The following is an 18,670-nucleotide window of genomic DNA, read 5'->3' as shown; positions in this document are numbered from 1 at the left end:
TGTCTACTTTTCTCTTTGGTTGCAATCCCAAGTTCACCTGCCTTTTTCTTTGATTCCCTCTAGTATATGACTGCTGCTGCTCCTATGCAAGGGACCTACATTCCCCAGTACACGCCTGTGCCTCCGACAGCTGTTTCTATTGAAGTAAGTCTGTCTCTGTCTTATAGAAAGAGGGTCACAGAGATACATATACCGTGGTCCCCATAGCCCAAGGAATCCTGATGTGTGATTTTTGTGCTTCTCTGAAATTTGAAATTGCAAGCTCAGTGTATGAAAATATGGGCCAATACTTGGCTATGCCTAGGTTTTCCTTTGCACATAAAATAAGTTAATTTGCTATCGAAGTATGAGGGAAGTGTCATTTTCATATTTAGAGAAAGATCAGAGACTAAATCTCTATTCCATCAAATGTTAACCACAATACCCATAAATAGGAAGGGGGGATATTGCAACTCCAGTGCCTTGTTACTCAGTGAGGCCCCGGGACCAGCATTACAGGCACCACTGGGGAGCTTGTTTAAAACTGCAAACTCTCAGACACCACCTGGACCTCCTGAGTCAGAATTGGCATTTTAAAAAATCGAGTAACATTGGTTTGTAACATTATGTAAGTTTCAGGGGTGCAACATTATAATTCAGCATCTGTATATACTACATGGTGCTCACCACCAAAAGTCTAGTTTCCATCTGTCACCAAATATTTGACCCATTTGCCCTTCCTCCACCCCCCACCCCCTTCCCTCAGGTAACCATCAATCTGTTGTCAGCATCTATGAGTTTATTATTTTTGTTTTATATCCCACATGAGTGAAATCATATGGTTTTTGTCCTTTTTTGTCTGACTTTTTTCACTTCGTGTAGTACCCTCACAATCCATCCATGTTGTCACAGATGGCAATATTTCATTTTTTCACGGCTGAGTAATATTCCATTATATACATAAGAACACCACATCTTCTTTAATCCATTTGGTGTGTGACAAGTGTTTGCTGCTACTCAGAAGTTTAAGAGGACACTTCCTGTAATTTAGGAACCCACAGAGACCCAATTTTTAAATCTCTTATGTGTTCCAGACTTGTAAGGCCCCAAAGAATGTGTCAGTTAATATTAAACAGGTTTTAATAGGATTTTCAGAATTTTAAGAATGTGTGATTAAAACACATTTGCCTTGCTATATTTAGTTATCAAAAAGCAGCTAGGACATGATAAAATTATGAACCTGAACATTTAAACATAAATCTCTGCCACATATTTGCTGACAACAGATTTCTCTATCCCAACACCAAAGGTATATGGTTATCTACAGAATTTGAGCATTTTTGATGACTACAAAATATGAGACACATTCAATAGTGTGGCTTATTGAAAACAATGTAATTATAGTTAAATCTAGGATTTAAAAAAGTTTTTCATGAATAAAAATAGAAGTACACTCTGATATATTGCTTTTAGTTTATGTTTCTAAGGAAAAGCATTGATTCATTTTCTATGTAAAAACACTCACTGAAAATTCACCAATATCCATACAACTAAATACTGGTGGAAGGTTCAGGAAAACACATACAATACCAAATAGTATTAGGAAGAAAAAGATTAAATTATAAAGGGAGAATTTTCAGATTCTGAGGACCTCAGGGATCTTTTGTGGCAGAGAGTGGACCAAGAACATTTGCAACTCTATATTGCTGCAGGTGTTCAAGGCTATAAGTGAAACCATGCGAACATATTCAGACAGATGCCTTTTTAGGCCTAATAATTACCTAGTAAAACTACCTATGCCTCTCTGGGAACCAATATGTGTCCCTAAAGAGACCAACTTCAGAAATTCATTCTTGTGGGCATCTGTGAGGATCAAGAGGATGAAAAGGTGAGGAAAGGAGCAAATCAAAATTAAGGATGTTTGTTTGACTCTTTATCTGAAAACTTTAAATGAATTCCAGGTCTTATTGTGGAAAACAAAAACAAATCTAATTGCTGAAGGGAAACCTCCTTAACAGTATTCTTTTAAAAGAATTCCAAACTTTAATGTAGATGTTTATGCAGGTCAGAGTCCATTGCTTTGCCAGATCATAGAGACATGGTACAGTGCACTATCCCAATAAAATGCTTGAGTATACAATGTTTTGTAGAAATCCTGCATGAATTTTTTAATAAATTACCATTCAGTGTGGCTGCATACAAGTATGGTTAAAGAGTTGTAAGTATGAGCAAAACGATTTCTGACCAACCATTTGACTGCTCCAAGGACATGATGGCAAGGCTCCCTGGGTGCTCACTGAGGTGCATTTCTCAGCTCTCAGCCACATATGCTCCGTGGTTTTCCTTTGAGTACTTATTGTGGCTTCCTAACTGAGTCAATTTTCCTCAAGCCAAATGGAGGAAGGGTATTCTCTGAAGTCCATCTGGAAGAGGGCTCTTTGCTGAAGCCAGTAAGACTCTGTTCTTATTTGCCTCCTTAGGGTGTTGTTGCTGATACCTCTCCCCAGACAGTGGCACCTTCATCCCAGGACACCAGTGGTCAGCAGCAACAGATAGCAGTGGACACATCCAACGAACATGCATCTGCATATTCTTACCAACAGTCTAAGTAAGTTTGAGCTACACTAAGCTCTTTCCCTCAAGATCAACTATCTTGGCTTTTCTCTCTCACGTTGCACCTGTTAGCTTTTGCTGCAATACAGACCATCTCAAACTTAGTGACAAGCATTTATTTAGTTCCTAATTATGTGGGTTGGCGGTTTGAGCCTCAGGTGGATAGTTGACTGAACTTGCTCAAGCATCTGGGAACAGCTGCGGGTCATTTTTGCAGCTCTGCTTCTGGGTGTTTGGTTGAGTGATGGAAGCAATTGAGCACATATTTTTGATCTTCCAGCAGGCCTCTTCACATGGAAGACTCAGAATTTATAGAAAAAGGGAGGAAGCCCAAATGAGCAACGTTTTAAAAATATATATTTTTGCTGATTTCAGAGAGGAAGAAAGAGGGAGAGATAGAAATATCAATGATGAATGAGAGAGTATCATTGCTTGGATGTCTCCTACTGGGAATTGAGCCCTCAATGCAGGCATATGCCCTGACAGGGAATTGAACGGTGACCTCCTGGTTCACAGGTCCATGCTCAACCACTGAGCCAAATCAGTCAGGCATGACCAGCCTTTTTCAACTCTGATTGTGACTTATTTGCTGCTGCCCTTTTGGCCAAAGCATGACACATGACCAAGCCCTGGGTTCACTACCAAAATGCTGGAACTAAGAAAGGAACATTGCAGCCATTTAAAAAAAGATCTGTCATATATAGTTTGGAAAAACTCAATATTAGAGTTTTTTCCAGACTATACATGAAACTAGTGAGCCTGCATTTTGGTCTCCATTTTCCAATTTACCCAATCAACAGTTATTGCCTACTATATGACGGAGTATTGTAGATGCTAGCGAAAAACCAATGAAAGAGGCAGATGTTCCCCAACTCTTGGAGTTTATTTTCTACTAGGAGTAGACTCAGAATCAATGCATCAATAAAGAAACAATTTCAACGCAGACTGCTTAAAAAGATTCTTGTGGTAGAAAGTGACTGCGTAGATACCTAAGATTTGTATCAGGGACGGTCTCTCATATAGACCTAGTCTGTAAGCTAATTAGAGGCCAATCTTGGAGTGCTTTGGAGAAAAAGCATTCTAGACAGAACCAACAGAAATTCAAAGATCTGGAGTGGGGACCTGACGCTGAAGTGTTGGAGATAGGGCCACAGGGGGGAGAATTGTAGGCCATGAAGTTGAATTTCCACAGCCTTTGTGTCCTTGAATAATTGACTTTGTGTTGAGTGATTATTCTTAGTTTTATGCTAAGTGAGTTAGAAAACCTTTGGAGAGATGTAAGAGAAGAAATGATATGATTTTGTTTATATTTCAGTGACTGTTATCAATGCACCCTGAGTAGAGAGGGATATGCATTTTAGGATGGATTTCAGGAGAGTTCCCCCTCTTGTATTGTCCAGAACCCCTTCTCCATTCCCTGTCTGATTAAATCAGCTTTAGCTGCCCCTGCTTGTCAGCCCACACTGAGATGCTCTTTCTCAGGGTCCTCCCACCTTTTCATTGTCTGATGTGATGGGGAGGCGAGTGCTCTGCCTCTCATGGATTCTGGTGAGAGTTTCCCCATCCACCTCCACACCCTGTTTCACTTGTAGCATCGTATGCCGGGTACTATGCTAAGAGACAGGATCTGTGCCCTCAAGGATTTACAGTCTAGTATGGGATTTAGACCTACACATATAGACTGCAAGGAAGAAAACGAACAGGGCTCTTTTGAAAAGTAAAATAGGAAGTCATAGAAGAATGCACTTAATTTTTCGTGGTTGTGGCAACTGAAGGATCACGGTTACGGGGTGGGAAAACTCAGAACATTTCTTTGAGAAATAGATGCAGAGTAGTAGACTAGTTTAAAAAGGCAGATCGGACCCAGATTCTCATATCAGGTGCGATACTGAGGTACTCAAACAGAATTTTCTTTGCGTGTCCGTCCAGTTGAGGTAGACAATGGATTTGGAAACAGACAGTCCTATTACTGCAATGGTTCAGACAAAAGGGAACAGAGTTCTGAAGTAGGATGGTGACAAGTGTAATAATGGTGGGGAGGTGGGAGGTAGAATGAAGTAAGAAAAGAAGGGATCAGGACTTTAAAAGCTCAAGCAATACTGTGGAGTTATTGGTGCCACTAACAGGCAGATGAGAAAAATGGGGGAAGAGATGTTTGTGGAGAAAGATGAGGGATTGAATTATCCTTATAATGAGTCCATTCAAAGAAGCTTATTCCTTGAAATATTTGAGGAAGTCTGAATCTGACCTCATAAAACTAGTGGCACCATGATTATGTGCCTTGAGGCATGGATTCTTACGGTTGATAGAGCGCTCCACAGATAATAAATATCAAGACCAGAAGTCCTCCATCCCTTGTCCTCAAGGGGTGTCCTCGTTTGAGGGAATTTTCTTTTGCACTCAGGCAGGACCGTATGTTACAGAATGTCCCACTGGGAGTGCTCATTGCTACAACATGACAGAGATGAAAGCACCCTGGAACATTTTAAAAGTGTGACATGGGAAAACCACTTGCATTGCCTTGCGGACATTTCTTTAAACCTGGAGAAAAAAATTCAACAGGTCCTGTTTATATTCCCAGTTTTCTCTTTTTAACAGTGCTACTGTGAGGGTCACCAAAGGAGGAATGCACAAGACCGAAAGGGTAAATAATTATGAATTTATTAGGTCATCTGGAAAACCAGATGGGCTGAGCCTCAAAATGGTGCCAGCACCCAGGGATGAGGAGTCAGATTGTAAAGGACTGTAGGCGGGCTTTTTCTGGGCGGGGAGGATAATGGTCTCAGCAAGTGGAATGTGATCTAACTGAAAGGGACTGTTCCTTGTGACCTAAAGGTCAGTCCCAGGGGAGGAGATATTGATTTAATTATTTGATCAGACCTAACATTCTAGCCTTTTTGTTTTATGGAATAGGGATGAAGGTCATGTTCTCCATAGTTACTTACTGCTGAGGGGGAGGCGAGGTCATAGAGGGATGGACTTTGATTGGAGTCGCTGGGACACTGTATAGATGTCTCAAGATTGGAGGGAGGGGTTTCAGCAGCATGATTTCCCCAAGAGACTGGTTGGTGAAGGCTGGAAAGCGGTCCTGTGGCTGTCATAGTGTCACTTGTCTGGTTTTGCTGCTTTTCTGGGCCTGGAGCTGAAATACAACCGAGGCCTAGATGTTATCTTTAGGGAGGAAAAGATCAGGGGTCTGAGCTGCCCGACTAGTGATAGGAAAGGGAAGGCTAGGTTACCTGTATGTCCAGGTTCTTGTCTTCCCCCTTGCTAGGCTTCCAGAGTTTTCTGTCCTGGTGAGGTTCTGTACCTGGTGCTCAGAGGGACCTGGGCACAAAAGGAGGTTATTTCCTGAGTACAAGGAGGGCTTGTAACCTGGTGGATAAATTTTAGTATTATTGAAGCAAAAGTTAGAACAATAGGAATTATGACAAATGGTCTGGTGGAAGAAAAGAGACATTGGTTTGGAGGGTTGTAGTCTAATATACCAAAATGAGATTTATTCTCTTACCTTCATTTGTCCTTGGGTGTGGTCGGCAAATGGTACTAACTAGACTTCTGCTGTCTCCTTGAATAGGGTGATTTAAGCTATTTACCCTCTGGTTGGGGAGGAAAAATGCAAACCACTTACTCTTAAGTGTCCTGGGTTTAGGGAAGATAGTTAAACAGCAGTTTGCAGCCATCTAGTAAATCCTATCTCAGTTTCCCTCTGCTTGTCCTGGATTACTGGCCTGTGTATATAATTTCCTTTTTACGATGTCACCTCACCTACTTTCCCCCTCAAAATGCATGCCCATACCTTCTGTTACCAAAACAATACAATTTCTTGCCAATTTAATTAGAATTCTTAAACTCTTAGATATTTAAGTTCACCTGATTTTAGCTTTTTTTTTTTAAAGAAAATCTATAAAGCAGATTTTGAACTGTTAACATAATGTCTTATGCTTTGTTGAAGGTATGTTTCTTGAAAGTGTTCATAAATGTCAATTTAAGAAATGCTGGTTGGTTACTTTTCGGTTATCATTAAAAAATTAAGGTTTCTAAGAGTTAAGAATTCTAATTAAATTGGAATATATACCTTCAACAAAGCATAAGACATTATGTTAAAAATTCAAAATCTACTTTATAGGTTTTCTTTTTTAAAAAAAGCTAAAATCAGGTGAACTTAAATATCTAAGTTTATCATTTAACCCAGAAATGCTCCCAAGCTTTTAAGCTACCGATTAGGCACATGAGGCTGGAGAAAAGGCAGAGGGGAGCAGGCCCCACAGCCTCTTCTAGGACTACAGCCTCCGGCTGCTTGGATTTAAAACTGACACATTTTTCCTTCGAGATAACATGCTAAGGTTTGGGGGTCATGACTTCTGCTTCTGATAGTAGCAGAACTGCTAATTAAACGTTTGCAATAAAGAAAGTTGTTCTTTGGGAAAGGGGTGTGTGTCTAGTGAGATGCAGTGTAGATGTGAGGTGGCTAATGGCTGTGAGACTAATCCATCAATCCCCATAATAGACTGAGGAGGGCAGAATAAGTGGCCCCAGTGTCATTTAAAAAGGAGATCAGCTTACCTGCCACCACAGTTGTTCCCCAAGGCTCTGTCCTGGTGATGTAAGTCTGTGGGGCCTTGTCGGACTGGCTGAGGTCCGACTTGGAGGGGCTACTCACCTGATTTCAAGTGGCCTTCCCTTTCACAACTTGGGCAGGACTTGGCACAGTGTCCTTCCTTGTTGCATTTGAAGCATGGGTCCAGAGGAGCCTTAGCCTCTAACGTACATTGTCTGGAGGACAGGCATTTCATTTGGGGCTCATGAGAGTGGTGGCTAGGGGCTGAAAGGCCTCCTTCTGGGCCTCAGCCTGATCTCGCCTTTGTTTTGGGGTCTCCTCATCTCTATTATTAAAGACCTTAAAGGCCAGGTTAATGAGATAGTTTTGAGGGATTTGTGGACCAGTGTCTATTTTTTTTAAGTTTGTGGCAAATGTTGGGGGCTGATTGGGGTATAAAATGGGTGTTTAGAAGGAAGGGGTCCCTCAGGGAAGGTGGGGGTTTAGAAGGAAGGGGTCCCTCAGGGAAGGTGGGGTCCAAGGTGGTAAATTTCTATAAGGCCTCCATGAGGCGGGAGAGGAAGAGAGCTGTGTTTTTGTCAGGACCTTGAGTGATTTCATTAAGTTTGTCCTAGTTGACCTCCTTATGGGCAGCTTTTTTGAGTCCGGCAATGAGAGAGGTGATCACATGGCTGTGGAGCCAGCGCCCTGGAGAATTAACTTGATGGTCCCTTGAACTGACCTGAGATGGGACTATGTCAGTGCCAACTGGGTTTGCTGCTGTGTCCTGTCACATGTCCCTCCCTCTGCAGGGCACCTCCACTCAGATGTCCCACATTGTGGAGGGCATCGGCATGGTCCTGAGCTGCTAGCCAGGTGTGCTCCTTCTCCTCTGGGGTGAGAGAGGAGGACATAGATGTCATGCCAGGTCAAAGGACTGGGTCAGGTCCTCAAATTTCTTGGTAAACATGGTCGGGTCAGTGGAAAAAGACCCAAGACGCATCCCAATCTGTGCGAGGTCAGACATGGAAAATGGGATGTGTACCCACACAATACCCTCAGCCCCAGCCACCTCTCAGAGGTAAGGAGGTCGAGGGGGTGGAGGAAGTGGTGGAGCTCATAGATGGAGGGAGGGGGTGTCTAGTCAGAGGAGGGACATAAGAAGGTGGGTTCAGGGGACCCAATGGGGAACTGAGAATCGAGTGAGTGGAAAGGTTGAAGGGAGGGTCTGAGGGACCTGACAGGTCAGGAAGGACGAATCAGAAGGCCCAGGGTTGGCAGAAGGGAGCTTTGAGTGGAGAAGTAGGATTTGATAAGTAGAGCAAGTTTGACTGAGAGAAGGACGATTACAATGTGTAAAGAAGGCCTGGACATAGACAATTTCTGTCACCGCAATGAAAAATGGTCAGAGATCCCCTAAGTCCCAGAGAATGTTAAAATCTTACGTTCTATTCTCAGGCCAGTATAAGTAATTTAGATTGTGGACAGGGCGCTTTGGCCAGACCTCTGTGGAAAGGCCAAGCATGTTAAGATTCCCACAGAGACATCCCAGTGTTTTTTGGGGGGGAGGGGTGGGGACCGAAAAAGAATTCCCCATGGGTAAATTAGGAAGAGGAGGTAAGCAGCCAAGGGAGACTCCCTGGGGAGCTAAACTAGAGGGAGGGGGTTGCTACCTTCTAGTCAGCCTCCCGAGAGAGGAAGACAGCCTGATCCACGTGGCGGGCGTCCCCCGCAATGAGGAAGACTGTGGGACCTGGTGCCAGGGCTGAGGCCGGACTGGAGAGGATTTGGGGCCTAGTGCTAGGTCTTTTGTCTGAGATGGCAAATCAGAAACCTGGAAGGGTGATCCAGTTGTCACTTACCAGAGATGAACTGAGCTGGTGTTGAGTGTGGAGTCAGCAATGGGAAAGAGAGGTCCCGGATCCTGCATCCACCTTGGCTGGTTCGGGAGGTCCTGTAACCCCAGTAGGATTCCAAGGTTAACCCAGGTCGAGCTGCTGCTGCCTGCTACTCTCAGAATAGCACACTCGGGGTCGCCAAAGGAGGAACGCACAAGGCTGAAAGGGGTAAAGAATTAGGAATTCATTAAGTCATCTGGAAAACTAGATGGGCTGAGCCTCAAAATGGCACCAGCAGTCATGGACAGGGAGTCAGAGATGTTAAAGGCCTGTAAGTGGAGAATTCTCTGGGTGGGCCCGGATGCTAGAAAGGCCCAGAGAGGAAGGATAATGGTCTGGCAAGTAGAATGGCATCTAAGGCAGTGGTCGGCAAACTCATTAGTCAACAGAGCCAAATATCAACAGTACAACGATTGAAATTTCTTTTGAGAGCCAAATTTTTTCAACTTAAACTTCTAACGCCACTTCTTCAAAATAGACTCGCCCAGACGGTGGTATTTTGTGGAAGAGCCACACTCAAGGGGCCAAAGAGCCACAAGTGGCTCGCGAGCCGCAGTTTGCCAACCACGGGTCTAAGGGAATGGGAATGTGGGTCTTGAAGTGGTCTAAAGGTCAGTTCCCAGGGGAGGGGATGTTGATTCAATTATTTGATCAGGCCTAACAGCTACAAAATGCTTGGAGCTTTTGACTTGCTATAGCAACAAAACAATAAAATATTGAATGGAAACAAAGAGGAGTATCCTAAGTCCAATAAATAAGCGGAGGACAGTCACTTGTGAAATTTCCTAAAAGGAAGAGATTTAATGTGATGCTATCCATTCGCAGCCAAGGGAGGCTGACCTGTGTCATGGTAAGACATGAGGTTCTTCAGAACCATTCAAGGAGGACACTGGGAATTGAGCCTAAGCATTTGGGTCATGCAAACACCTGGGTTCTTTCTACTATATAACCATCACCAGGGAAATGTTCAGAGATGCAAGAGCACCCACAGAGGCATTTATTAAGGAAGCATTCCTTAGAAAGAAGGCATAGAAAGGTTAGATTCTATATTATCCTTATAAAGGCCACCAAAATCTCTCTAACAGCCTTGTTTCAAGATCAAGTCACAAACAAAACCCCTAAAGTTATGGGCTACAAATTTCTCTGCAAAACTGTATCTTTTCATGTAAGAGTGATGAGTATTTCTAAAATATTTTTGACAACCCACGTTATCTTGAGTACTCCAAATTTCACAAACGGCAGCTTATTTCCATCATCATTAGGCTAATTGCCATGCCCTTACTTTCATCAGGCAACCCATTTCTAACAATCATTATGTTAATTGAGATATGGATAGTTTAAAGTGCTAGTACAAATCCCTAGCCTTTCTTATTAAAGGGCGGCTGACCTCCTGTGGGGTGTGAAATTCTGATGAGGGTAGTTGAGCGCCCCTGAAAAGTAGTTTAACCCATCACACATGTTTAACACCATAATGTCTACTACATACCAAAATTATTCTAAAGTAAATTAGAGACATCACAGCAGAAGGCCAGCAGGATAAAAGCCTGAGAAATATAAATGATATACATATGAACAAAGAGGTTATATTTGGGATCTATGTCAGCAAATATTTTAATATTCCAAATTCTACTTTCCAAGCTAAAAAAAAAACCACACACAAAAACACAGGTCTTCACATTTGTAATTCATGCTTTTTTCCCCCCATTGTTAAAAGAGATTACTGCAAAAGGGACTTTGAATTCTAATCCCAAAAGGTAAAAAAAAGATACCTGTGGTTTATTTGGAAGTTCCATGGAAATTCCAGGTCCTGCCCAAGTTGTTTTTCTTTGTGCTATATAGGAAATCTTAAAAACAAGTAGGCATCTTTCCAGCAGCATTAGATTCTAATATGCAAAATCCCAAGCCCTTGATTCAAATGCCATCTTTGCCACTGACTAGTTGTCACTCAGCCCTTTGGAGCTTCCTTTTCCTCTTAAAGTGAGAGATTAGATTGTTCTCCAAAGAGGGTAAATTAGATCTCTGGCACCTAGGGAGGCTTAACCACCATTCCCTGAAGTTGGGGTGGGGAGGGGCGGCCAGAAGCAGTGTTGGGAAACACAGCTTTAACCTAAGTGAAAGGCTTTCTTAATTGCAGTTCTCTTCAGAGCTATTAACATGCTAATGGCTGTGACCTTCTAGAAAGCCAAAGATTTCAAATGTTTTACTTCCTGAAAGATAAGTGTGCCCTGCCCTCCTCCTTTGGAATTCTAAGAGTTATTATTTGTTTTAACATTTTAGATTATTAAAGAATTTAAAGTGGTGTGTGTTGTTTTTTTGTCCACAGGATGATGATATTGATACTAATTTAAAAGATTGAAACTTTTTTTTTTATTGGATACCCTTCATTGCTGGTGCCCTAATCACATGCATGGTTTGCCTATGGGTAACCCGAAGTGGAAGTCTAGTATGTAATTTTTTCCTAAACTCTGGACCTCTTTTCACATGGCATCATGTAAGGCTAATCTGTCAGGAATGACACGGGGGGGATATTATATTATTAGATAATCTCTATTACATTATTAGATAATCTCTAAGACTTCTTCCTGCTCTAAAAGTCTATAATTCTAAGTTATGTTTTTCTACTTCCTAATATAGCCACTACTTTTTCTTACACTGAGTGGCCAGATTATTATGATCTCTGAACGCATAATAATCTGGCCACTCATAATAATCTGACCTCTAATATATATATTAGAGGCCCGGTGCATGAATTCATGCATGGGTGGGGTCCGGCCAGCCTGGACAGGGGGAGGGGACATGGGCGGTTGGCCAGCCTGCCTGCTGGTGGAACTCCTGGTCGAGGGGACAATTTGCATATTAGCCTTTTATTATATAGGATATACACTGAGTGGCCAGATTATTATGCGTTCAGAGATCATAATAATCTGGCCACTCAGTGTATTTGTGTGTGTGTATTGGGCGGGGAGCGGGGGGGAGGAGTTGGAGGATGAGAGGGTTCAAAATGACTGTGGTCTTAAATTCAAACTCCTAGTCTTCCAACACCCACACTAACCTTAGAAGGCTCTTATCTCAACCCCAGTACTGCATGGTCTCTTATGCTTCAATTCTTCTCTGGCTGACTGAACTGTCATGAACACCAATTCCCTACATATTGTAAGTATATTAATGATGTGTAAATGACATCCTTGACTACCATGCTTACATGTCCTTTAAGCGTGTGAGTAATAATCCATTCTGTTTGCACAGAACTTGAGAGTTTGCAAGTAATGTTCATACCCATGATTTCATTCACAAGAACATCTCTTTTTAAGTTGCAATCACTTTTCTTTCTAAAGCAATCTCACTGTTCAACTTAAAGCATTCTTTTTTATAATGATCACAGCCTTTAGAAACCTGTTTTTATGGATATCAGTACAATCCATAATTACTTTAAATATGCATTTTCACACTTTACCTGGGACAGAGAAGGTACTAATAAATAGCAACACTTTCCCCCTTCAAGCTTCAGCTAGCAACCATGAAAATGTAAAGTACAATTATTTATTTCTCCTCATTTGTTTTCAGGTAGCAATGAGATTACTTGAAGGATCAAGTAAGTGATGGGAGAGGGCTATTAGAAGCATTTGTGTAGGGTTATAAAACTTGGCAATAGCTCCAGCCTAGCTTATAAATATGGATGCTTCAGGACCTGTGCGCATGACATACCTGAGCTGTGAGGGAGTTCTAGATATGTGTAGTCCATTGAGGAAGACACTGTTCATTGAGCAGCTCTTATAGAGATTCGTGCTGTCTCAGGCATTTTCTGCTTGATGTATAATAATACCGGATTTGAAGGTGGGAGTAGGAGTAAAGTATAGATGCAAAAAATAAACTAAATCACAAAACCATGCAAGATAGGTTTCTAGAGATAAATGGAGTAAATCTACACTTTGCAAAGGTATAGAGAGAGATCAAATATACACCTTGGTTCCATAACTACTACTACTAAAATTTCCCTTATTGTTGCTGCTATTATGAGTATTTTAATTGCATAACTCAGAAAAAATGTATTCCTAGAGACTTAACCTATTGGTTAAAAATGGCTATATTCAATTTACCAACTAGTCGTTTTCCTTACATGATTCTAGGTACAAGTTAATCCAGATTCTAAGAGCCACAGCAGATTCATATGAGGGCATTTTGCAAATTAGGAAAAGCAACCCCTCTGGGTCATTCCAGGCTAATTGGCATATAGTTTAAATCATGGTTGAGGGCTTTTTTGTCAATTTGAATAAGGCCCGCTTGCTTGGGTTGAATGCACCCCTGCACCAGCATACATAGGTTGGGGAACAGACTAATGGCTGGAACTTAGCCCCACTGTGGTCCTTCAGCCATGCATCTGTAAGGTGAACCGGTAAAACCATATCCAATATCCCTGAGATTCCTCTACTAAATTAAGCAACTGGGCATCAGAAGAACCTGCAAAGCACTAAGGGAAGAGGCCTTCACCTACATACATATGACTTCCAGATAGTTTAAAGATTCTTCTTTTGTTAGCACACCCCGATATTATTTAGCAAAATTCTAATCTGTGGGTGGAAAGCTAAGAGTAAGAGGAGTTCCACCCTGCAATACAGATGGAGCAGCACAAAAAACATTATTTGGACTGGGCTAGGCAAAGTGGCATATAGTAAAAGTGACATTTGTCTAGGCATTAAACACCTATTATGTGCACACCACTCTGCCAGACTTCTAGAAGGTATAAAGTAAAAATAAAATATAGTCCCTGAGCCCTAGCTGGTTTGGCTCAATGCATAGAGCATCGGCCTGCGGACTGAAGGGTCCCAGGTTTGATTCTGGCCAAGGGCACATGCCTGGGTTGCAGGCTCGATCCCCAGTAGGGGGCATGCAGGAGCCATCCAATCAATGATTCTCTCTCTCAAATCAATAAAATATATTTAAAACACACACACACACACACATATATAATGTCCCTGCCCTCAATAATTTGAAATCTTCTTCCAGACAAAAAATTAACAAGGAAACAGTGACTCTAAATGACACACTGGATCAGATGGACTTAATTGACATTTATAGAACATTTCACCCCAAAGTTGCAGAATGTACATTAGTCTCAAGTGCACATGGGTCATTCTCAAAGATAGACCACATGTTAGGACACAAAACAAGTCTATAAATTCAAGAAGATTGAAATCATATCAAGAATCTTCTCAGATCACAATAGAAAGAAATTAGAAATCAACTACAGTAAAACATATGGAGGCTAAATAGCATGATATTAAACAATGAATGGGTTACCAATGAGATCAAGAAATAAAAAACTTCCTGAAAACAAACGAAAATTAATGCACAACAATCAAAGCCAATGGGACACAGCAAAAGTCCTGAAAGGGAAGCTTATAGCACTACAGGCCTATCTCAAAAAACAAAAATTAATAATAAACTATTTAACCCTACAACTTAAAGGTATAGAAAGAGAACAAGAAAAGCCCAGAGTAAGTAGAAGGAAGGAAATAGTAAAGATTAGAGCAGAAATAAACGACAGACTAAAAAAAAAAACAACATACAAAATATTAAACCAACAGCTGGTTCTTTGAAAAAATAAACAAGATTGTTTCTTGATGAGTCTGGCTAAAGGTTCATCAAAGAAAGAGAACCCAAATAATTAAGATTATAAACAAAAGCAGTGAAGGAACAATTATGCCAACAAGATGGACAATGTGGGAGAAATGGACAAATTCCTACAAAAATACAATCTTTCAAAACCGAATCAGAAGAATAAGAAAACCTGAATAGACCAATAACAATTGAGGAAACTGAAGCAGTAATCAAAAAACTCCCAGCAAATAAAAGGCCTGGTCCGGACAAGTGAGTTTTAATCAAACATTCAAAGAAGAACTAACACCTGTCCTCCTCAAACTATTCCAAAAAAATCCAAGAGGAAGGAATACTTGCAAGCTCTTTTTATGAGGCCAACATTAACCTAATTCCAAAGCCAGCTAAAGACACTACAAAGAAAAAGAACTACAGGCCGATATCCCTGAAGAACATAGATGCTAAAATCTTCAACAAAATATTAGCAAATTGGATCCAGCAATATATTAATAAGATCATAGACCAAAACCAAGTGGGATTTATTCCAGGGATGCAAGGCTGGTACAATATTCACCCATCAATAAACGTGATACATCACATAAACAAATGAAAGACAAAAATCACATGATCATATCAATCGGTGCAGAAAAAGCACTCGACAAAATCCAACACCTATTTTTGATAAAAACTCTCAGTAAAGTGGGAATAGAGGGATCATACCTCAACATACTAAAGGCCATATATGACAAACCTACAGCCAACATCATACTCAGTGGGCAAAAACTACGACTATTTTCCCTAAGAACAGAAACAAGTCAGGGATGTCCATTTTACCACTCCTGTTTGACATAGTGCTGGAAGTCCTGGCCATAGTGATCAGACAAGAAATAAAAGGCATTCACATTAGAAAAGCGGAAGTAAAACTGTCATTATTCACAGATGACATATTGTACATAGAAAAACCTAAAGACTCCACCAAAAAACTACTAGATTTAATAAAAAGAATACAGCAATGTAGCAGGATACACCCAGAAATCTATGGCTTTTTTATACACCAATAATAAATTCTCAGAAAGAGAAACTAAACAAATAATACAATTTACCATAGCAACAAAAAAAATTAAGATACCTAGGAATAAACTTAACCAATGAGGTAAAATACTTGCATTCTGCAAACTATAGGATGTTAAAAAAAAAAGAGAGAGACAGAGGAAGATATAGATATAAACATGTAGAATATACTGTGTTCATGAATTGATACAATTAACATCATTAAAATGTACATACTACCCAAAGCAATCTATAGATTCAATGCAATCCCTATTAAATTACCAATGGCATATTTCACAGATCTAAAAAAATACTCCAAAATTTTATATAGAACCAAAAAAGACCCCGAATAGCCACAGCAATCTTGAGAAAGAAGCACATTGGACAGATACATGCAAAAAAATGAAACTAGATCACCAACTTACACCATACACAAAAATATTCAAAATGGATAAAAGACTTAAATTTAAGACGTGAAACCATAAAAATCCTAGAAGAAACCATACACAGCAAAATCTCAGACATCTCTTGTAGCAATATGTTACCAATACATCTCCTAGACAAAGGAAACTAAGGAGAAAATAAATAAATGGGACTACATAAAAATAAAAAGCTTCTGCACAGCAAAAGAAACCAACAAAATGAAAAGAGATCCCAAAGTATGGGAGAACACATTTGGTAATGATACATCTGATAAAGGGTTAATATCCAAAATATATAAGGAACTCATACAACTGAACAAAAGGAAAACAATACAATTAAAAAATGGGCAAATGACCTAAATAGACATTCTCCAAAGTGGACATACAGATGGCCAAGAGACCTAAGAAAAAATGCTCAGTCACTGATCATCAGAGAGATGCAAATTAAAACAATGAAGTCACCTCACACCTGTCAGAATGGCTACAATTAACAAATCAACAAATAACAAGTGCTGGCAAGTATGTGGAGAGAAGGGAACCCTAGTACTTTGCTGGTGGGAATGGAGACTGGTGCAGCCACTGTGGAAAACAGTATGGAGTTTCCTCAAAAAATTAAATATGGAGCTGCCATCTGACCCAGTGATCCCATTTCTAGGAATATATCCTAAGAGACTCAAAACACCAATCAGAAATAATGTATGTACCCCTAGTTCATAGCAGCACAATTTGCAATAGCTAAGATCTGGAAACAGCCCAAGTGCCCATCAGGAAGATATAAACAAACTGTGGTACATTTATACCATGGAATACTATGCATCAGTAAAAAAGAAGGATCTCTTACCTTTGAGACAACATGGAGGGACCTGGAAAGTATCATGCTAAGTGAAATAAGCCAGTCAAAGAAAGACAAGTATCACATGATCTCACTCATATATGGAATCTAATGAACAAAATAACCTGTTGAACAAAACAGGTCCAGAGACATAGTTGCATGGAACAGACTATCAAATCTCAGAGGGACAGTGGGGGAGGGTGGGAAGAGATCAACCAAAGAACTTGTATGTATATATGCATATCCCATGGACACTGACAATAGGGTGGTGGTGGGCTATAAGGGGTCAATGGGAGGAAAAACGGGACATATGTAATACTTTCAACAATAAAGATTCTTAAAATAAGTAAATAGATTGTTTTTAAAAAGAAGTAGAGCATTCTACACTGCCATTTATCGTGAAAGGTTGAATGAATTCCCCATGGATTAACTGAACATGTGGAAGGCAGCTAGAATTGAGCTACTTTGCTAGCAGCACAGGCTTCAGGAGGGCTGACTGCTCTGTAAAGAATCCAGCAGCAAGATGATGTGGAATAAAGAGCAAAGGGAGGTAACTAGGGTGACACTAGAAAATGTCAACTCAGAGCCAGATTTCCCACATCAGGGACCTATGCATTGGTTAACGCTAGGAAGTTATGAAACTGCCAAGATGCCATTAAGTTGTGAACAGTGACAGAAAAAAAAATTTCATGTTGTTCTCACAAAAAATTTGAAACGTTCAAGAAATTGGTAAAATTTCAAAAGACATAGTAATTTTTTTAATTAAAAAAAATTGGTAACAGTTCTGGTGTTACCAACCTACCTTTGGTAAATAGTGCAGATGAAGTACTTTGGGCAGATGGCCACAGATTGTCTCTTTTATCTTTGGGTTTGCCGTGATCAACTGATGTGAAGTTTCGAGATATATTTTGTGAAGGAGCTGCTTTAGGATCACGTTTCCGATAACTGGTTTTAAGTGTTTCCAGTTAAAGATGTCTGTGTTTTCTGTAGTGGACAACAGAAATGAATAAAATCATTGTTAAATGTCAGTTTAATTACAGTGTAGCAACTAGTAGAAATCACACTGGAATCAACTAGAACTTACCCCCAAATTTATTATTAATTAGATAACTTTGAATAAATTAAATAAATAATGAATTGGTGGTGGGGGGCGGGATTTGACATCTTGATGAGATAAATGAGCAAGGAACAAGAGAAGGAGAAGAGGGAAAGTGAACAAAACTCTACGCCCTCTTAACTGCCTTACTTAGTTACCTGGGACAATAGGCTAATGTGAACATACTTGGTGAACACCATGGACAGCATACAATCCATTGCTTTATCTTAGTATATAGTAGAGACTCACTCATTTGTTGACAGTGAATGATGAATCCCGTGGAAGTTCTGAAGGGATAGAATTCCTTAAAGAATTTCTGGGAGAGCTACAACCCAAGCCAGGCAACAAAAAATAGATTCCATTCCCCAAGAGAGTATTTTTTATCTGGGTATATTTGTAATATTTACGACTTTCAAATTGAAAGATATTCTTGACCTATAATATAAGCCTTGTTATTTAATGTGAACACACTTTCTGGCTCAAATATATATTCGTGTGAAAGTGGCAGAATTGGACACTTGAATTGGCCCAAAATGCTTTTACAACTTCACTGGTGACTTATTTTTAAAGAGCTTGGTATCTTTTAAGAGGTCTCACTGGAAAAGAGCATAGAAGGAGATTTCAAAGTTGCTTTGATGTCATAAC

General features: G+C 40.3%; 1 protein-coding gene across 9 annotated transcripts in view; it reads left to right on the top strand.

Annotated features, from left to right (window-relative positions):
* RBMS3 (RNA binding motif single stranded interacting protein 3) overlaps positions 1-18,670 on the top strand; it is a gene marked incomplete at its 3' end in the record, with an annotated part of 632,486 nt that overhangs the window by 607,258 nt on the left and 6,558 nt on the right. For 5 of the 9 annotated variants that reach the window (XM_079795310.1, XM_079795314.1, XM_079795312.1 and 2 more), the window contains 2 exons: positions 64-144; positions 2,460-2,587. In XM_079795310.1, the coding sequence (XP_079651436.1) occupies positions 64-144; positions 2,460-2,587 (209 nt within the window). Of the gene's footprint in view, positions 1-63; positions 145-2,459; positions 2,592-18,670 lie in introns of those variants that run through there. The other 4 variants (XM_079795316.1, XM_079795311.1, XM_079795315.1 and 1 more) reach the window with 1 other exon arrangement.

This window comes from Cnephaeus nilssonii, assembly GCF_951640355.1.
Source record: "Cnephaeus nilssonii genome assembly, chromosome: 17".
NCBI lineage: Eukaryota > Metazoa > Chordata > Mammalia > Chiroptera > Vespertilionidae > Cnephaeus > Cnephaeus nilssonii.
The sequence above is the reverse complement of the archived record's forward strand: the minus strand, read 5'-3'. Positions and strand labels throughout refer to the sequence as shown.